This window comes from Elephantulus edwardii, unplaced genomic scaffold (genome assembly GCF_000299155.1).
Source record: "Elephantulus edwardii isolate Elephantulus edwardi_28Jun2011 unplaced genomic scaffold, EleEdw1.0 scaffold00036, whole genome shotgun sequence".
NCBI lineage: Eukaryota > Metazoa > Chordata > Mammalia > Macroscelidea > Macroscelididae > Elephantulus > Elephantulus edwardii.
In genome coordinates, this window is record NW_006399786.1 from 8,790,147 (window position 1) to 8,812,231 (window position 22,085).

The following is a 22,085-nucleotide window of genomic DNA, read 5'->3' on the forward strand; positions in this document are numbered from 1 at the left end:
GGCTCCTCTGCCCCATCCTGGTGGCTGGTGGCATAAATATTTAAGCTGGTGATAACTTTTGGGTGTGTGTGGTATTTTTGTTTTGTTTACCTTTAGCTAATTCTACAAGAAGTTAGAACTGAGAATTCCCAAATTGAAAAACGTACTATTCATATCCTACCAGATTTGCATGCAGTTTCCACCTGTGCTCCCTTCCAGAAGAGCCCTCGGCTGATATTTTCCAGCTAACACTCAGGCTTCTTGGCAAGAGTCACCCTCCGGGTACTTGGGTCTTAGAGGTGATGTGCAGTAGGCCCCTCAGGGGAGAGAGAACCTGTGTGGCATTTCCCATAGTGTTCTAGAAAACACTCAGGCTCTGTGCACAGTTGAGTGGTGTCTCATTAAATACAGAGCGGACGAGTTTCTTAGCTGCAGTGTTTCTCACAGCCTTCACAAGCTACCACAAATGTGACCAGTTATCTTCCAGTACCCATTTCCTTTGTCTTTCATTATTAAGAAACCCATTGCTGCTAAGCCAACTCACGGGACAGACTAGAACTGCCCCAAAGAGTTTCCTAGGTATTAACTCTTTAGGAAAGCAGACATTTTTCTCCTAAGGAGCAGTTAATAGATCCCAACTGCTGACCTTTTAGTTAGAAGCAGAGAGCCTTCCCACAGCAGCACCACAGGGGCTTTTTTTTTTTTTTTAAGAACAACCCAAAATAAAACAACTCCCTACCATTGAGTCAAGTCTGGCTCATAGCGACCCTCCTTTGTGCTTCTGAGGTTGTATATCTTTATATCTTTCTGTTAAGGAGTGGCTAGTGGTTTTTAAAAGATATGGAGATAGGACACATCCCTGGCGTACACCCTTCCCAATTTTAAACCATGCAGTGTTTCCTTCTAGCACAATCAAGGATTCCCATTCTTCTCAGAGTTAGCCACAGTTTGTTATGATCCACACAGTCAAACGCCTTTGCATAATCAATGAAACACAGATAGACATTCCTCTGGTATTCCCTGCTTTCAGCCAAGATCCATCTAACATTAGCTACAATATCCCTAGTACCACGACCCCTTCTAAACCCAGCCTGGACTTCTGGTAGTTCTCTGTTGCTGTTCCAGTCGTTTTTGGATAATCTTCAGCAGAATCTTGCTTGCATGTGATATCAATATTGTTCGATAATTGATCTTCTTTCTTTGGAATGGGAACAAATAGAGATGTCTTCCAGTCAGTTGGCCAAGTGGTTATCCTCCAGATTTCTTGACATAACTTGGTGAGCACATCTGGGACATCATCTGTTAGTTGAAATACATCAATTGGTATACTATTAATTCCTGAGACCTTTTTTTGCCAATTCCTTCAAAACAGCTTGAACTTCTTTCTTCATCACCATAGGCTCTTTCTCATATGTTGTTTCATGAAATTCTTTTGTGTCTGCCAATTACTTTTGGTAAATTACTGTGCATACTCTTTCCATCTTCTTATGAGACTTGTGGCATCAAGATTGGAGGAAGATTCATCAACACTCTGTGTTATGCAAATGACACAACCCTGCTTGCTAAAACAGAGGAGGACCTGGAGCATTTGCCACAGAAGGTCAAGGACTGTAGCCTTCAATATGGATTGAGGCTCAATAGCAAGTAAACAAAGATTCTCACCACCGGACCAATTGGCAGCATCAGGATGGATGATGACGAGATTGAGATAGTTAAAAGCTTTAGTTTGCTTGACTCCACAGGCAACACTCTTGGCACCAGCAGCCAGGAATTAAAAGACATACTCTGATGGTAAAGTCTGCTGTTAGGAACCTCTCCAAAGTACTAAAGAGCAATGGCGTCACTTTGGAGACTAAGGTGTATCTGATACAGGCCATGGTCTTTGCAATCACTTGTTATGCATCAGAGAGCGCTAGACAATGACTAGGGATGACAGAAGGAGAATTGATGCCTTTGAGCTGTGGTGGTTGAGAAAAGTATTGAATATACCATGAACTGCTAAGAAAACTAACAGGTTCATCCTTGAGAAGCTTAAACCAGGCTGCTCCGTGGAGGCAAGGATTCTGAAGCTTCATCTGACATACACTGGACATGTGGCAAGGAGGGATCAGTCCTTGGAGAGGGATGTCATGGTTGGGAGGGTGGAAGGACAGCACAGGAGAGGACGACCCTCTATGAGGTAGGTTGGTTCAGTGACTGGGGTAGTCGGATTAGGTGTGTCAGAAACAGTGAGATTGGGACAGGATAGAGCAGGGTTTAGGGCTGTTGTACATAGGTTCACTATGAGTCGCAGGCAACTCGATGGCACATAACAACAACAAATGGTTTTGAACCACTGACCTTGTGATTAACAGCCCAACACATCCCAGGATCATATCTTTTATAATATTGTTGTTGTTAGGTGCAACTCACAGCAACCCAGTGAGTCTGAACCCCGTCCTATTGTGGGCCGCCCACATCATCTCTGATATACTTGGGCCCATAGCTACAGTCATTGTGTCAATCTTTCTAGTTGAGGGTGGTCCTCTGCCTCACTGACCTTCTACCAAGACAATTCAATGGGGAATAGTTTAGTCTTTCAACAGCTGATGCTGGGACAATTGATATTCATGCATTGAAAAAGAATGGAATTGGGCCCCTGCCTCATATCATATGCAAAAATGAATTCAATAAAATATTTTTAAAAATGAATTAAAAATACATCAAATACCTAATGTATGGGTTTAAAATAGACAACAGAGTTGTCAATCATAGTTGATCCTATTAGATCTACAAATGCAAATGTCTTGGGTCAATGATTTCTTAAGTATTCTAGTAAAAGCACAAGTAACAATTTTTTTTAAGTCAGTAATTTCACCAAAATAGAAAATTTTTGTGCTCAAAAAGTGAACAAAATGTATACAAATTATTGAAAACCAATTTAAAAAAATAGTAAGTAAACAGCCCACGAACTGAGGAAAACATTTGTAAATAGTGTATCGTGTAAGAGTCTAATTTACAGAAAATATAAACTATTACAACAAATAAATATCTAAATATGTATATATATATCTCACATGAATGTTTTGTAATCACTTGAGAAGATGCTCAACATCATTAGTCATTAGGGAAATGGAAGTCTAAACCATAAAAAGATATCACTTCAAACCCACAAGGATAGCTAAGATAAAAAAAGAGACGATGTTTATTAGGAACTACTTTTCTTTTTCTAGGGTCACTAAAACAAAGAAGCAGAAAGTACTGGCATCCTAAAATATATTGTAGGTAATGTTAGCTGGATCTTGGCTGAAAGCAGGGAGTACCAGAGGAATGTCTATCTGTGTTTCATTGATTATACAAACGCATTTGGACTGTGTGGATCACAACAAACTCTGGCTAACTCGGAGAAGAATGGGAATCCCAGAACACATGATCCTGCTAATGTGAAACCTATACTTGGACCAGGAGTCAGTCTTCAGAACAGAGGAAGGAAATACTTCATGGTTCAAAATTGGGAAGGGTGTATGCTAGGGATGTGTCCTGTCTCCAAATCTTTTCAACCTATATGCAGAACAGATTATCTGGGAGTCTGGACTCTATGAGGAGAAGTGTGGCATCAGGATTGGTGGAAGATGCATCAACAGTCTGTGTTTTGCAGATGACACAACCCTGCTTGCTGAAACAGAAGGACCTGAAGCGCTTGCTGCAGAAGGTCAAGGACTGCAGCCTTCAGTATCGATTGAGGCTCAATGTCAAGAAGACAAAGATTCTAAACACTGCGCCAATTGACAGCATCAGGATGGATGGTGAAGAGATTGAGATTGTTCACAGCTTTAGTTTGCTTGGCACCAGCAGCCAGAAAATTAAAAGACATACTCTGATGGGAAAGTCTGCTATTAGGGACCCCTCTAAAGGACTGAAGAGCAACAATGGCAGTATGGAGACTAAAATGTGCCTGATACAGGCCATGGTCTTTGCAATCACTTGCTATGCATCAGAGAGCTGGACAATGACTAGGGATGATAGAAACAGAATTGATGTCTTTGAGCTATAGTGCTAGAGAAGAGTATTGACTATACCATGGACTGCTAAGAAAATGAACCGGTTCATCCTGAAGAAGGTTAAACTGGACTGCTCCTTGGAGACAAGGATTCTGAAGCTTCATCTGACATACTTTGGACATGTTGCAAAGAGGGATCAGTCCTTGGAGAGGGATGTTACGTTTGGGAGGATGGAGGGACAGCGTAGGAAAGGAAGGCCCTCTATGAGGTGGATTGATTCAGTGACTAGAATAATGGTGATGAGTGTGTCAGAGATAGTGAGACTGGCACAGGACAGAGCGGGGTTTAAGGCTGTTGTACATAAGGTCTTTATGAGTTGTGGGCAACTCGATGGCACATAACAACAACAACAACAGTCACTTGTTTGTTAATTGCTCATGGCATTATCAGCAACAGAGTACATGAATAAATTGAGTATTATGTAGATGCATTGTATATGAAAATGGGCACTGCGGATAGTGGTGCCCAGAAATTGCCAGAGTGGCTAAATTAAGACAGGTTTTGCTTTCATCACAGTAAATTTGTTGCAATGGTGACAATGAGACCTGTAATACCTTTTGTTTAAAAAAGAGAGAAAGAGACTATGACAGGTGTTAGTGAAGATGTAGACAGAATGGAATCTTTATTTGCTGGTGAAGATATAAAATGACACAACCACTGGTATAATAGTTTGGCAGTTCCTCAAAAATCATAACCCATCGATATCCAAAAATCAGAGGGATTCCTCTACAGTAACAAAGAGAACTCAGAGAAAGAAACCAAAAAAACAATACCATTTACAATAGCCAACCACAAATTGATATACATAGGAGTAAATCTAACTAGAGATACAAAAGAACTATATAAAGAAAATTATACAACATTTCTGCAAGACACAATAAAAGACCTAAAGAAATGGAAAAAGTTACCCTGTTCAAGGATAGGAAGACTCAATATTGTGAAAATGACAATCCTACCAAGCCAATCTCCATATTCAGTGCAATCCCAATAAAAATACCAAGTTCCTTTTTCAGGGAGATCAAAAGGGAAATTGTCAAGTTTCTTTGGAGAGACAAGAGACCCCGAAAAAGCAAAATACTTCTGAGAAACAAAAATGAAGAGGGAGGTATAGCACTCCCTGACCTCAAAGCATACTACACAGCAGTAGTTACCAAAACAGCATGGTACTGGTACAATGACAGACCCATAGATAGGTAGAACAGAATTGAGAACCCAGAAATAGACCCAGCTATCTATGGTCAACTGATATTCGACAAGGAAATAAAACCTAACAAATGGGGAAATGACAATCTCTTCAACAAATGGTGCTGGCAAAACTGAACTGCTACTTGCAGAAAGTGGAAACAGGGTCCACATCTCACACCACACCCGAAAATCACCTCAAGGTGGGTAAGAGACTTGGGAGTAAAGCCCAAAATGATAAAGTTCATAAGAGACAAACTGGGATCAAGCTTAGAAGCCCTAGACTATGGTATAAAGAGACTGCCAAATACAGCCAGAAATGGACAACCTGAACAGGATAAAATTGATGAATGGGACCTTCTAAGGATTAAATCCCTGTGTTTATCAAAAACTTTTTCCAGCAGGGTGAGAAGAAAAGCTACTGACTGGGAACAAACATTTGGCAATAGCATCTAAGACAAAGGTCTCATAATGAAAGTTTATAGAATACTCCTGGGCATACCCAAGATAAAGACTGATGATAACTCAATTACAAAATGGGCAAAAGACATAGAAAGGATTGTCACAGAGGAAGATATTCAAATAGCCAACAGACATATGAAGAAATGTTCAAAATCACTGGCAATAAGATAGATGCAAATCAAAACCAGAATCAGATACCATCTCACTCCAGTAGCAGTGGCAAAGTTTAACAGGACAGCAAGTCATAAATGTTGGAGCGGATGTGGTGAGATAAGAACTCTTTTACATTGTTGGTGGGATTGTACAAAGGTGCAACTACTCTGGAAGGCAATTTGGCACTTCCTCAAAAAGCTGAACATAGAGATTCCATATGACCTAACTATTCCACTGCTTAGAATATACCTGAAGAAAATAAGATCTGAGGCTCAACCGGAAACTTGTACACCAATGTTCATAGCAGCATTATTCATCATCGCAAGAACATGCAAACAGACCAGATGTCCAACCACAAACGAAGGATTGAGAAATTGTGGTACATTCATACAATGGAATACTACGCAGCATGCAAGAGCAATCATTTTATAAATTACTAACTAACTTGGGAAGGACTGAAAAGCATTATACTGAGTGAACTAACTTAGTCCCACAAGGGCAACGACTATATAAAACCATTATTGTGGAATGAGTATGAGGATTCAAGGTGGAGGGGAGGGTGGAAATTGGTCCAGTTGTGAGGATTTTTCTTGTTGAGATGTAATCCATACTGAAAGCAGCAGTCTTTAGTCTTCGTAAGTGCTTTAAGTCCTTTTTCTTTTCAGCAAGATTGTGTCATTTGTGTATTACAGGTTGTTAATCTTTCTCCAATACTGATGCTACATTCCCCTTCATATAGTCCAGCTATTTGAATTCTTTGCTCAGCATCTTGAATACAATTATGGTGAAAGGATACAGTCTCGACACACACCTTTCCTGATTTAAAACCACACAGTAGTCCATAGTTCTGTTTGAATGACTGCTTCCTGGTTCATTAATAGATTCCATGAACATAAGAATTAACGTCTTAAAATTTCAATTTTTGTCAAGCCCTTTGCATTGCACATCTCCTGAAAGCACCATTGTTCTCAGGTCCACTGCCACAACTTTCCCTAGATTTTCAGTCTCAGATTTGGACTGTTATTAAGTATCCTCGAGTCAGAAGAAAGCCATAGCTGACCTTCCATGGGGTTTTCAGAGACAGTAAATCGCATGAGAGGGGATTGCTAATCTTTCTCTAGCTGAACTACTGGTGGACTCTAATCATGTGGCTTTGAGTTAGCATAATTCCTTACCATTAGGCTACCAGCACTCCCTATATTTGGACTACAACAGGTACTTTCTTTAATTCAAGGAAAATTTCATGGCACCTGGGGGATGGAGATGGAAAAGAAATTTTACCTTTTTCAACACCGGAATTCTCAAATTCCTATGTCCCATTAATTTCTCTAGAGTACCAACTGAGCTTCAAAGAAATGTTCTTAAATTTATTTTTGTGTGTCATTAAGTTGGCCTCAGTTCATAGTAACTCAAAATACAACAAATCGTGCACCATCATTCCCATGATCATAATTGGACCATGGGACCCATGGGATTTTCATTGATTGATTTTCAAGTGTAAAGTGCCAGTTCTTTCTGCCTAGACCATCTGAGCTTTGCTGAGATCTGTTCAACATCATAGCAACCTCCCTGACAGATAGTTGTACACAATGTACTGGCCAGGAATCGAACCCAGGTCTCTGGCATGAGAAGCAAGAATTCTACCACAGAACAGCCAATGCTCAACAGCTAGTGCATTACCTTATTATCTAGTACAATTAAGCAGCACCCAGAATCCTTGCTAAGATTCCAAAGGTATATTATTTCCATTCAAATATAAGCTGAATGTAAATACATACACTGAAAGAGAAAGAAATTATAGAAATAAAAGCAAGCTTTAAAAAAACTCTGGCTCCAGTTTGAGGTTTTATTCATATACAAAAATATATTATAATGAGAAAGGCATATTACTGTTTCAACTATATATAATTAATTACAAATCTTTTCACAAAAGCACTTTAAATTACAGGAGAGCTATGTTTTAAGAGAAAATACAATATTAGCAGGAGTCTTCTCTTATAATACACTGCAAGTAGAGAGATAAACAAAGTCATTTTCATCATCTAATGTGTCCAGAGATGATCCACAGGCAAGCTCGTCTGAGGGCTTGTGGGCAGCCGAGTCTCATCTCTGTCCATTTTGCAGCAGATTCCAGTAGTTGGTTTTACCAGGTCCTCAGAGCTTTCAGAAGCTTCTGCCTTAGAAGAGAAAGGACCCAGAGCCCTTCCTTGTTTCACATACCTGTAAAAGAGGAGATAAGTAAGATTACCTACTTAGATCACAAATCCCACGGTTCACCAGATCACAGTACCTCAGAGCACCCACTTTGATGGCAGGCTTCCACATGACAGGGCAGCCATCTGTGATTTCCATGAAACAGGCTTGGTAGATGGCTCTCATACAAACTGTGCTATAATTACAACTGCCTCTGTCAAAACAAGCCTTACTCTTCTGATGGTACAGCATGTGTGAAAACGGACAATCACATATTTACATAAATAGAAATGGGCTTTCTTCCTCGTATTTGGATCTAAGTGACCCACTATGGGTCTGTTTTCACTCCTTTTCTCCTAATTTTACTCAGCTATTTAGCTAGTTGTTTTTATTGTTGTTACACGTTGTCGAGTCACAATCGACTCATAACTAAGCATCCAGTATGTTTTCAGAGGATGTAAAAGGGAAGAGATTGGCCATATTTCTTCTGAGGAGCAGCTGGTGGATTCAAACTGCTTGCCATTAGGTTGACAGCACTGCTCCTTATCAGAGATAACCTATTTAGCAAAAGCTGTTCATAGGGTCACTATGTGTTGTAATTAACTTGGTGGCACCTAACAATAACAGCATGAAATTCTTCCTAGACAAAACACTTTTACCAGTAAACGAAAAGCTGGGACAAAATTCTTTAGGCCCATTTGGTAAATGAACAAGACTTCCTTGACCTTGCACCCTAAACCCCAATAGTAAATATAGCTGTGAAAACTTCCATTTGAGAAGTCTGAGCTGGTGTACTGGTCTTGTAACGTTGTCCTACAGAAGAAGGTGTATAAAATTTCAAGCTTCCTTCTAAATGAGACTAGACTTTCCACAGAAGTTATGATCTGATGTCTTTAGTTGTCAGGATCAAGTTTTTGGTCATATTGTGATGCTAATGATAATTTTAATGATACATGAAGTATCAATAAACAAACAAAAAGCAAGGTAGCCAGTGTTTAATAGAGGTAATTTAGTCATTGGCATAGGTCTTTGGTTAGAGGGTTTCCCCAAGCCAAATGCTTCTATCAAGGCCCATCCTTCTAGAACACAGAGCTCATCAAGCCCCTGGATATAATGTAGGAAGATTCATCTGGCCTGTGGGATGGAGTCTCAAGTGTCAGCCCGACACTTGTACGGTCAATCAGCTCATTTCTTCTCCAGAAATCTGGCAGGGCCACAGTGGAAAAGCTCCAGTCTTGCTGTCACTACTTCTCTCTCCACTTCTCAAACAAAACACCATTGTTTGCCAGTAGCCTGTTCTCTCTGTTAGGAAGGTACACTGACTAATGAAAATTTATCTTCAGAATTTCTCTAAGGCACTAGGGTCATGTTTCTGAACTCAACGAAACCTTAGGAAGCCTTGTGATGTGACTTTCTGCCTGGGCAAACTTGTAAACATTATAGCATTTTATCAGAGATGCCGGTTAGTTTTCTCTTTAACTTTTTTAATAAGCAGGCATGTACTCACTTGCTAATGTTCTGTCAAGATCAGCAATAAAGTCTTCTAATTCTTTCGTGTCTCCTAGTTTGGCTGTAAAACAAGACATAGAGTTTAGTGTACTATGTCAAAGACAGTTAATGACTCCCACAGCTGAAGTAGAATGTGCAAACCACCCTCATAAAGTCTGTGAAGGGCATGCAGTCCAAACTCTAGAGTCTGCTCCAGAACTTGTTATTGTCGTTAGCTGTCAAGCTTGTCTTCTGAGCACCCTGTGCACTATGGAACACTGCCTGATCCTGTGCTAGTCTCATAATTGGTTGCAGATGAAACTATAAAGATCTACAGAATTTTTACTATCCGATTTTCAAAATAGACAAGCTGATCTCTCTTCCTAGTCTGCCTTAATCTGGAAGATCTTCTGAAACTCATTCAACATCATAAGCACCACACAGGCCTCCACTGACGTATGAGTGGTGGCTGGGAATCAAACCCAGGTCTCCAGCATGAGAGGTACGAATTCTACCACTGATGCATCAATGCTACATTCTTTACAGAAACTTGAAGACTGGCCTAAATCCTTCCTTCTTGGTTTTGGGTTCATCCTAACCACAATTCATCTATTGCTCAAGGAATCTCCCTTTGCTGCCTTAAAAGTTAGGCAAGAGGGAAGGAGAGACAAAGAGTTTGGGTTTTTTGATGGTGCAGGATTTTCATCACTCAGAAATCATGACGGCACCATGCCTTCTCTGAAATTCATTTACCCACTGCCAAGAGCCAAGCCTAGCTCACAATGAACCTGTTGGGCAAAGTACTGCCCCACAGTTCCCAAAGCTGTGATCTTTATGCTGCAGATAGCTGCATCTCTCTCCAGCAGAGAAACCAGCATTCAAATCACTGACCTTTGGATCAGCAACCGAGCGCTTAACCACTGTGCCACCAGGGCTCCTGCTGAAATGCAATACTAGAGACTTCCATTAATTCACCCCTGCCAGCTACAAGTGCCTCATTGTTCTTAGCTTTTCAAGTCAATTTGGCACTAGGGGTTTTTTCCTCCTTCTTTAATGTCCACCTCTTGAGGATCAGGTAGCAAATCTGGGTGCATGCTAAGCCACTTTCTAGATGGCTCTGTCTCTCTAAATTCCACAGATCCATTACAGCTGACTGAGGGCTGGATACTGGCAGAGTCCCCAGTGGCCACGGACTTTTAAAATGTGGCCGAGAATTTAAAAATGTCTCTTTTGAAAACTAACAACATTCCGCCTTGATGCCCAAGCCAGGAAAGAATGGAGTCTTCATTTAGAAAACAAACCAAAACAAAATCTAAGCTCCAATTTTGCATTCAGTGACCATTTTCAGCAAGTATAACCTTTTCTTAAGGAAAAAAACTCCTTTTGTTTTCAAAAGGGCACTTGTCCTATATAATAGAACATTCAGCTCTCTAGTTGGAGACACCCTACGAGTTCTGAAAAATAAAAAACTGCTCATGCATCTTAAAAAACTTCTTAGGACTATAAATACCACAGTGCAGACAGGCTATTTTGAATCATGTTAAATCATCTCTTGTTTAATAAGAAAGATCCCATTTAATTGCTAACTCTGTAACATGAAAACATGGATTGCATAATTAATGCAATAAAAGGAGTCCCACCTTCCACCCAATCTAGCTGCTGGGCCAGAAATTCTAGAGTCAGGCATCCAGAGGAAGACTCACAAACAGCAGTGTTCCAGGGTGCACGGTCTTGACTAGAACGCTCAGAACAGAACCTAGAGTCTCTCAGCTCTTCTGTCTTCATGTGAATTTGAGGTTTCTGCTCTGATTTAACTGTCACACAGCTCTGAATCCTGAGAAAGAGCAGGTTCTGCTCCACGCTGTCCTGTGATAAGATGCTCCAGTCGGCGTTGAGTCTGTTCTCACTCTCATGTGTCAGGGCAGAACCACAGGGTTTTCCATGATGATCTTTCAGGTGGTGGTCACAGGGGTGGGTGTTCCTTAGGAGAGGCCTGGTGGACTCCATCCATCACCTTTCTGGTGTCTGAGCACTTGAACCATCTGCCCCTACACCAGATGTCCCCAGAGTGAAATGCTGTCATTGCTTTTATGTGCCATTGAGTAGAGCTGACTCCTAGGTGACCCTCCAGCAGGGTTTCAGAAGCCATAAATCACACAGGAGGAGATTGTTATCTTTCTCCCGCAGAGTGGATTAGAACCCTCACCTTTAGGTTGGCAGCACAACTCATTACTCACTAGGCCACTAGAGCTCCCTGCTGAACATTTGTCTATTTGTTTGTGGGTTTTGTTTGTTTGTTTGGTTGGTTGATTGGTTGGTCATTTTAATGTTGGGGTGGTTTTTTTTTATATTACTCTGATTTATTTACCAAGTTTGCCTACATTGTTTTTCACAATCATCTATTTGTTTTGCAACTTTGGTAAAGACTGGCTAGAGGTAAGGGGACAAGGAGAGCGGTTGAGAAGCCAGAAAGCCCACCTCCACCTGAGGGACTCACCCTTCCGAGGCATGACGGCAGGAGAGAGCAGGGCGGGGGTGGAGTCTGTTGGAGAATTCAGCTTCTCGTCGCTGAAGCTGAAGCTGTTTCTACAGAGTGAATCTGCACCTTCCAGGAAAGAAATGGTTGCTCATTAGAAATGGTTTTCAGGCTACAGTCTACTAATAACCAACTCGTCTTCAAAAGAAGCAAACATTATCAATCTAGATAAAAGGGAATGAGTTGATTTTCTATTTTCTGCTCCAAAATTATTTGAGGCTGAGGAGTGAGCATGTCAGTGTGGGGGTCTCAAATGAGGTACATCCAAGCGTGGTCCCTAAAACAATCATGGCATGCTGGGATCGCCATGACCAGAACTTACCCTAAAGAAACCATAACTGCCACCCAAGCAGATATAGGCACACCCATGTTCACTGTGGCTTGGAACAACCCAAGTGCCCATCAACAAACAAATGGATAGAGAAGCTCTGGTATATTCACACAATGGATTACTACACAGAATTTAAAAACAAGGAACTCATGAAATATTATGCAAAATGGATGACCCTGAAGAACATTATGCTGAGTGAAATATCTCAGTCACAAAAAGACAAATATTGCATAGGGCCACTCTTGTAAAACAAGACTGACATCAGGGTTGAGGGAAGACAGAAAAGGAGGGGAGGAATGATGTATATTGCATTGAAACAGATGAGAGAGAGAACTTTTAAAAGGGACATATGAATGGGTAGTCTTGTCATTACAGAAGTCTAGAGTGAAGGTGACTTGAGGGAGGGATTGCATAACAATGAAAGAATTTTTCTTTTTCTTTTCAAGGAGAAGAGTGAATTGGGGGAAGGGGGTGGGTAGGGAGAAAAGTGCAACAATGAATGACTGGAAACCCAAGTCTCTATAAACTTTCATTAAAATTAATTAAAAAAAAAAAGTCCATTTTGCCCTCTGAATTTCCCAAAATACAGACCCAAAGTTTGATCCCATGACTCAACCCTCCTCAGTTGCTTAAGGGAGCCTTTGTCCTGGATCCTCCAACACTTTCCTTAAACTTACACTTCCGGAATAAGCCTGAGGCTCAGTCTATGCCAGAGATACTTCAGGTGATTTTTGTGATCCCCCCATTTTTCACACCCCTAAAAACCAAGGCAACACAAAGAGAAAATTCCAGAAGCAGCTTTGACTTGAGAGTCAAGAGAACTGGAACAGCTAGTGGGTACTTGGTGCCTTTGAGGAAGTCATTAATATCTTCACCAGTTTAAAGAGCCCTTAAAGTTCTATATAGCTCTGAAATTCTGGGTTCTATTTCTTTAAGTCCTGCCATGTGTCGTGACACAGCCAGGAGCTGCCACCAGAGCGACATCAACATCGGCTCAAAGGAAGAGTAGGCAGCGGAAGCAGGATGTGGCCACTGAGGTCGTGAGGGAACAGTCTTCCTGGTGAAAACAAAACACAATGCCAGCCGCTGTGTGACTGAGATGAGCACCGGAAAGGCTCCTCAGGTGAGCAAGCACAGCTCAATAATGAGCGCGATAGCCTCTCTCCTTTTGGGGATCCTCTTACTTTCTTCTTTGGTCTTCTTCACTCAAAATGAGCTAAGTTACAAAAGATAGGTCCAGTTGCTAGAGAACTAGGGCTTCTTGCGAAACAAAAGTTCCTGGTCCTAAGGAACTGTAGCGTCAGCCCTAAGAGGCTCAATGACTCCTCCAATACCTCTCTCTCTGGCAAGGGGGCCTCCCCAGCAGCCACCTTGTCTTCCTGGCCTACTGGCCTGTTTCCTCCACTTTCCGTACATGCCCTGATCCTCCCTGACTGGCCAGTGCTCCCAACCTCTCCTTCCTCTGAGACTCAGCCTGGCACAAAGCTCATGGCAATCAACGTCATGGTTTCCTCACACAGTCCCCTTGCAACCTCTTTGTGCATCTCATAACAAAGAGGCCCTGTATAATATCTCTCTTATAATAAAGAAACCAGTTTACCCCATTTATTAAATTTGCATAAAAGTGAGATACTGTGTGTTTGTGTACTCCTGTTATCCCTGGTAAAATGTCTTAGGATGCTCTTTCTGTGGCACACAATTAGGGAAAACCTTCTGAGCTTGCCTCTGAAGAATCTCAATTTTTCTCACAGGAAAGCCTTTCTCTGTATACAAGAAAATGCCATGTGCATTGCAGACCTACAGTGGAAAATGACTGTCACCATGCGAGAGCCACAGTGCCCTTAATCTAACCTGAGAAATGTGTTGGCATTGGGTGACGTCAGACTCAGAGGCAGACAGTCACATGTGGTACTAGGAAGGCGGCCTTGTGCCCAGACGCCTGAGCCAGAAGGAAGGAAGGAACACAAGACCTTTGGAATATTATCCTTGGCCCTGCAGGGCACTCGGGAGCATCACCCATCTCCACACGCAGGGGACCTGATCACAGTGGCCACACCCCCAGTCTCTATCAGTCAAAAGCAGCTTGTCCTCAAAATCCAGTATCACACCGCTCACTCCAACCCCACCCCACCCCACACCACAGGCCCTTCCCAAGACTCTGGCCTTCAACTCAATGTAGCCACCTCTGTGGGCCAGTGGTCTCATGTCCACACATACCCAGCCTTTGGGAGGTCAACAACAACAACAAATCACAACTGGATTTTCTTGGGATCTGGAAGACCAAAAGTTATTCCATTTTCTAGAAAAGCTCACAGTAACTCATTCAGTTTTGGGGTATTCAGTAGTGAATGAGTCATGTCGTTGTGCACCATTGAGTCAGAATTGACCCATAGCTGACTCTCCCGTGGGTTGTCCAAGGCAGTTAATTGCACAAAACAAGACTGCCTATCCTTGTCCCACAGAACAGACAGTGGATTTGAACTGTGTGCTTTCAGGATTGCAGCACAGCTTCTCACCACCGGGCCACCAGTGTCCCCTAGGATGAGCCATAACTCTAGCACATCTGCATGACTTACTTTTTCTTCCCAGAATCTAGTCAGTAGGCCAAATATCTCTGGATACAAGTATTTCCTCAAATTCATACAGACAAAATTATAAACTGAGTCATAAAGTAGTAAAATGATCAGAAGTTGTCCCCTACTGCAAATGAACTCGGGCTTCTCCCACCACTCCCTGTCCAGACTGACTCATTCATAGTTGACCATTTGGTAGGTTTTCAGATGCCTTAAATTGTGTGGGAGGAGAATGCTCATCTTTCTCCCACTGAGTGGCTGTGGACTCGAAATGCCAGAGAGGCACGTCCTTTGTACTAGCATCACAGTACACTATGGACTAGACCACCAGAGCTCCTGACTCCCACAGGAAGAGGAAGGGGTGGGGGAATTACCAGTTACAGCGTTGCACACAGAGAGAGAGTTAGGTTAACATAGCACGTGTTCACTCCTCCATCCCAACCAACACACACACACACACGCACACACAAGTTCACACACTGGCACACTGCCACACCTTTGCTCTCTTAAAAGAGATCATGAATCATCTAGGCCAGACCAGAATATGGGCTCCAAAATTTCCAACCCTCAAGAGGGCTTTTCCAGTACTTGAGTCAAACCCACCCACAGTTTAACTCCACCCTTTGGTAATGCTCTGCATATGCCATTTTTGCTAGGAAAAAAAAAAGATCAAAATTGCCCGAAGAACCCCAAAGTAAGCTGGGCCCAGTAGAAGCCACCACTATAGAGGAAACACGCAGCACAGAGGCCAGGGGAAAGCTGAGTGACCGGTTACTCTGAGCCTAAGAGGTTAATAGCTCAAGTGCTCGTGTCTGATATATATGATTTTAGATTATTTTGTTCTAAAGTTCTCTCTATGCATCAGAGAGCTAGACAATGACTAAAGATGACAGAAGAAGAATTGATGCCTTTGAATTGTGATGCTGGAATTGAGTCTTAAACATATCATGGACAGCCAGGAAACAAATAGGTCTGTCTTGGAGAGGGTGAAGTTTCTCCTTCGAAGCTAGTTATTTTGAAGCTCTGACTCACATACTTAGGGCATGTGGCCAGGAGGGACCGGTCCTTAGAGAAGGACATCATTCTCTGAAGGGTGAAGGGACAGTGCAAAAGAGGAAGACCTCAGATGAGATGGATTGATACAGTAACTAGGGTAATCAGGGTAGATGTGTTGGAGTTAGTGAAACTGGCTCAGGACAGGGCAGGGTTCAGAACTATTGTGCATAGGATCACTATGAGTTGTGGGCAACTCAATGGCACAAGAACAACAAAATTACTGGCAAAATAGAGAACTGAATGCCCAGGAGAAGAGATGTCATCACAGAGAATAAAAAGACAGCAAGAGCTTGGGCCCTGACTTCCTTCTCTGCTGCAGCTGGCAGCAAGTTGTTCAGGAAAAAGTGATCATCACAGGAGACCTAGAAGAAACCTCCCATGAGCAAGCCACCAACAGAGACCTCAGAGGAGCTCCTCCTCTCTACCCTTTCCTGATAACACGTCATTCCACAGACTTTTATTAAACACTCACAATAAATAAGGCCTTATGCTAGATGTGTGGCAGATGAAAAGCTATGCAAGGCTCAACTTCCTGTTCTTTTCACTGCCCTGGAACTCTGCTCCTTGCAAAATAACAGTCAGTTAGTGATAAAATGACAAGGTGTCACTGGTTAATAATATATTCATCTATTGCCTCTCCCGGGTACCAACGGTTGCTACTGAGAGGGACTTAATGGATTCATAAAGCTGGATGTTTACAGCCTTACACCAGCGACTTCAATCAGCTCTGAAGCTCCTCCTCACAGTATCTCAAAGCCACCTGAAATCTGCCTTTTTTAAAACCACCTTAATGCGTCTAAGCCAGGAACTCCCAATCTCAGAGACCATGTTAGCTAAGATACCAGCAAAGAAATGTAAGCATATTAAATATACAGGGAGTCACGGGGTTACAAAGGAGACCCTTTAAGTCTCATTTGTAGGTCAACACAAAACAACCTCACAACTCATTTCTGTTTGTAAACAACTCAAAGCTGAACTTCCAGTATGTTTTTCGGAGGCTGTAAGTCATACAGGAGGCCTTGGTGGAAGTAGGCCACCAGTGCCCCCTCATTTGTAGGTAACAGGCATCTTACTTTAGTGTAAGAAAAAGTATGATGACTTTCATGATTTAAATGCAGTACACTCAACAAGTGAAGGTGACTGTGATAGATAAATTGTTGATAGTAGGAGATGTTTCAATTGCGTCAAGGTGGGGGCAATTTTATATAACACTAGTCATATGTCCATAACCTAGAGATTACCTGCACAGCCACCTAGCTTGTAAGATACAAGCAGAACCTGAGAACTCACCTGTGAAAACAGAACCTCCTTTAAAAGGTAAGTGAGCTTTTTTCAGTTTGCAGGGTGGAGAGAAAGGTAATCTAGGGTTAGCACTGGCATGGGCTATTCCAATGAGAAAAAAAAGTCATAGACAGTAAACCTTGCCCAGAGCTCCTGTAAATATAGAACCACCCCACACGTCTAGGGCAGGCAAACCACAGTAATTAAGAGAGAAAAAGAAAGCCTTGGGTCTGTTTCTTTTTGCCATAGGGAACTGAGGAGAAAGGGTTCTCTTCCTCCAAATGTAACTATTAACAGCCTGCTTAAAGTGGGATAGAACAATTTCACTACTTCTACCCAGCTGCCCTCCTGGAACTGTGTGGTCCCCCTGGACACACTGCCAGGCATCTGTCAGAGTGAGACTTGTCACCCCCTTGGAATTCTAGTGCATCCTTGGCTTCCTAACTAGCCTGTTTCCCATGGCTCAATTTGGGTTCCATTCTCAGTGACTCCCCAGCCAGACAGAGCAGCACCTAGGGTTGTGAGAGAGATCATATGAGATAACATATTCAAAGCATATAGCAAAGAGATCAGTAATAATAATAAGAGTTTAAAAAAGAACTGTGGTCACCTAAAGGTAAGGAGTTATGCTCACTGTAGCTGCTCTGTTGGAGAAAGATGGGCAGTCTCCTCCTGTGCAATTTATAGCCTCTGAAAACTTGCTGCAGGGTCAGCTATGAGTCTGTTGTGACTCCATAGTACATAACAACAGGACTGTGGAAGACAGCATATCAGATAACTATCTTGATGGGACAGCATTAAACAGATAAGTGGGTATAACAAATGTCTTAATTCTTGGCAGCAAGTATTACTTAAGAAACTACTATTTAGACTCACATAGATCTTGCCAAGACCATTTCTAATTAATTTTGCAGGGCACCAAACACATGTATAACAAAGAGTAGTGTCATCAAACAGTTGCAAACAGTTAACATGCTCTAACTTTCTAACTGAAAGTTGAAGATTCATATCCACACACAAACACTTCAGAAGAAAGGCCTGGTGATCTATCTGAAAACCCTATAAAGTACAGTTCTACTCTGACATTCCTGGGGTCAGTAAAGGTTAGAGACAACCCAATATAAACTGGTTAGATTTTAGGTATTTTAATGTTATCTTAAACCTTCGTTATACCTCAACCAATCCTCCACTTATTATTTTTCTACTAAATTAAGTTGTGATGTAAAGTGAACGAGTCAACAAAACCAGAAAGCCAAGCACACACGTGTCCTGAGAAAGACTTAAAAACCCCCAAGCCCAACCTATTAGAAATGGACACACACACACACACACACACACACACAAACACACTCAAACTAATAAGACTGTTTCTAGAGCCTTTTCTTTGAGGACCCTGAAAAAGCATCTCAGATCTGAAGTCCCACTCCAATGACATTGCCATCACCCATGAATGGGCAAACTCCCGCTGTAATCTAGCTGAGTCCTGCTGTGACTTAGAAAGGAGCTGGTTTTTGCCACAGAGTGGCACTGGGCATACCATCCCTGCTTTCTTTCCCATGTGGGAGCAAATTTCCATTTTATGAACAACTTGCTCCCGGCCCCCAGTAGAAAGAGACATACTTAAATTTGGCCATAGATATTGAGACAAATTTCAAAAGCCTGTAAGAGTTCCCTTTGAAAGCAAATTTTAAAAGTAAATTACTGCTAAGGATTTAATATGTGGTCTTCACCAACCAAGCCCAAAAATTCAAAACAAAAAAATTTACAGCAATGATTCCATTCCCTTTCACCTCAAAAGCTGTAATTCTGTCCAACCCGCAGGCAGAGCTGCCAAGAAATGTCAGGTTTCTGCCTCAAATCCTGAGCCTAGTGGCAAGTGAACTTTATCCCTTTTCAGAAGGAAAAGAAAGAGCTCAAGATTTCAAAACAAGAGAGTCACAAGAAAGCAGTCAACCAGATGTCACTGAGGTGACTTCAACTCAGGAGACCTCATCTATGTCTGGGCAGATCTGCGCTTCCCAGAATTCTAAAAATCAATAACCAGACCTTTCTTCCAAGACCCATCTGGACAATCTTGAGCATCCAAACTCTCAGCTAGCAACTCAGTACCATCCAGAGAATTCCAGAGACAGGGTAGGACATTCATGCTTGGAAAATCCTAAGGATTAAAGTGTCAAGAACAACCCAGATGACTTTAATATGGTGTTTTAACAATAACCCAGGATTTGAAGGGCAATAATGATATATTAAATAAAATAATAATATCAAATAAGAAAAATTACTAAAGTCATCATATTTGCTGTTTGACACTGTAACGGGTATATATGGTCATAAATCCTTACAGGAAATTTGAGCTCCTTGAAAATGATGTCACTTTTCTTCTAAGGTTTTTTAGGGCAGGTTCCCTGGGGCAGCCTTAATTATGAGATAGGTCACCAAGGGTCCACCCCAGCCACTCCTCATTTAGCCTCTCTGCTTTCAGACTCCCCTCTGGCCTGGGCAGGGGGTCAAAGCCTGTGACAGGGTGCACACAGGGAGAAGGACACCCCGACAATACTTGGACTCAGCAGACCAGACAGCTTTACAAACTCTGTGAGAGCTCAAGGCCAGGAGGCGAAAATACAAGCAGTTACTTCAAAAATCCCAAGAACAGGAGTTTGGGAAAACTTTTCTGGTTTCAGAAATGTCTGAGTATTGTGCCCTCCCATGGCTTGTCCCCGCCCCATCTCTGGAAGTGAGTGTTGAAAAGTTGAGAGAGAGGAGAGAAAGGAGACTGGCCGTTGGGGTCCCTGAAGTCCTGTCTTGCTGTGAGTCAGCCAACTGCGGAAACCACCAAACCTGAAGGGAGGCAGGTAGAGGACCCACGACCTCCTAGAGCAATCCCGTGACTACTCATGGCTGGGCAGGGCCTTCAATCCTGGTCTTTCCGGTCCTGGAGACTGTGCAGAGCCCCGGGGGCTTACTCTGCTGGGCCTCCAGATGTGCAAACTGAGTCCTGAGCCTAAACACGCCAGGTCGTTAAGTGTAGTCTCCCTGTGTACACGAGATCGAACCTCACCCCGCGGAGCTATAGGGCTGGGCTGGGCACCCCAGCACCGACAGGACAAGGCCCCCACTTACTCTCCGAGTCACTGAAGCCACTGCTGTCGCTGACGCTGGCGCTGCTGCGTCGCTTCATGCGCTCCAGGTGCTCCTCGTAGTGGAAGTGGCGCTCGTGGAAGGGCGACGAGAAGTCCGCCAGCACCGCATCAAACTCGCACAGCGCGTCGGTCAGGTCCGCGGCGGCCGCCGAGTCCAGGGCCGGGGCTGGGGACAGGACAGGGGCTCGGGCAGGCGCGGGCGAGGGGCCGCGGGCCCCGGACGACGACGCGCCAGCGCAGCCGAGAGCCCCGCTCCTCCGCCGCCAGGTGCCTTTTCATCTCAACCACTCCCCCCAGCGCCGCCACCCTCTCCACAGATAAGAAAACCGAGCTAGTGAACGTGCCGACCAAAGGTCACCCAGCTAACACACAACACTTCCCGCGCAGCGCGTCGGCTCCCTGTGCCCACGCACACTCTCCCCGTGACGGAGCGCGCGAACCCGGGACGCTGGGTAAACTGAGTCAGGGCCCGTCCCTTCCGTGTTGTCGCGCGGCCCCTAGCCCTCCATGGGGAGGGGAGCGGGCCCACCATGGGGAAGGGGCGAGCACACCGTGGGGAGAGGGACGAGGCCCCTGGCCTGCTATGGAGAGAAGGGCGAGTCCATCATGGAGAGAGGGACGAGGCCCCTAGCCTGCTGTGGGGAGAGGGACGAGCCCATCATGGAGAGATGCGAATCCTCCGAGCTCCCCACCCCAGGCCGGCCTTGGAGAGAGGAGCGAGGCCGCTAGTCGGCTTATCGTGAGGAGAGGAGTTCTCTCCCAGCCTTTTATGATGGGGAGGGCATTGACTTCGCCGGCACTGGGCCACCTGGATTCGGGGCCGGGCTCCCTCTTTCCTGGTCCTCACCTGGAGAGCCTGGACTTCAGGACACCCCATCTGCGTCCTGGGACTCACCTGCGGCGGTGGCAGCTGCTGTGCTGCCCTGAGTGGCAGGCGGCTTCATGGGGTGCGCGAAGTGTCGGTTGGGGCCGGGACAGGGCAGATTAGGTCTGGACGGGGTGACGGGGCTGTGGCCGCTGCTCGGGGTTCGCTCACGTCCCGCGCTGTCAGTGGCTGGCCGCGCGCTCTCCTCCGCCAGACGCCCCGGGTCCTGCCTTCTTATAGCCGGCGGGGCGGGACGGGGCGGGGCCGCGAGAGGCGGGAGCTGCTGTCCCCGAGGCCCCGCCCCGCCACGCGCCTGCAGTGACAAGGAGTCGCCAGAGCCCGGGTTACAGCCCCAAATATTTACCCGCCACTTACACGAGCGCCCTGACAACCCGACCCACGGAAGTGGCTTGTCGTTGGTTGGTGCCACTGGAGGGTCAGGGGCTCCGGCTGCTTGGATCCCCGCCATGTGCGCTGACCTCCGAGAGCCCCCGGTTCCTCGTCTGTGAAACGGACGTGGAAATGCTGGGTCTCCCGGATAACTGCGAGAAACGAGGGTGTGGGCGACCAGGAGTGACTCGGCTCCGAGTGTCCCTTGTCCCCAAATTGTGGGCCCACAGGGCCGAGCAGACGCGGGGCGCAGGCCTGGCGTGAGAACTAGTTTAGTCCGAGTTTAGGAATCCTTTCTTTGTGCTTCTATCCTGACTTCAAGGAGTCTGAATTAAAGCGCGCTGGGACCAATTTATTAGCGGAAGAAGCTGCTGTGCAGACACGTTGGACTCGTGCCTCGAAGCGTCCACACTGAC

At 44.1% G+C, this 22,085-nt stretch overlaps 1 protein-coding gene across 1 annotated transcript; it reads right to left on the reverse strand.

The window, feature by feature from the left end:
* Positions 1 to 7,858: 7,858 nt before the first annotated feature.
* Positions 7,859 to 21,358, reverse strand: RGCC (regulator of cell cycle). Its single transcript, XM_006884616.1, has 5 exons — positions 21,310 to 21,358; positions 20,395 to 20,580; positions 11,995 to 12,102; positions 9,513 to 9,579; positions 7,859 to 8,036 (listed from the first exon to the last, which is right to left on the reverse strand). Exons 1-5 carry the CDS (start codon positions 21,356 to 21,358, stop codon positions 7,859 to 7,861), a joined length of 588 nt encoding a protein of 195 aa, XP_006884678.1.
* Between the last annotated feature and the right edge of the window lie 727 nt (positions 21,359 to 22,085).

Bases quoted from the DNA above. Each gene is read 5' to 3' on its own strand.
- RGCC (XM_006884616.1), bottom strand. From the start codon at position 21,358: ATGAAGCCGCCTGCCACTCAGGGCAGCACAGCAGCTGCCACCGCCGCA. The intron at 20,581-21,309 runs GTGAGTCCCAGG...TCCTGTCCCCAG, and splicing joins AGCAGCTGCCACCGCCGCAG to CCCCGGCCCTGGACTCGGCG. The intron at 8,037-9,512 runs GTACATGCCTGC...CCTCTTTTACAG, and splicing joins GACAGAACATTAGCAAGTGA to GTATGTGAAACAAGGAAGGG.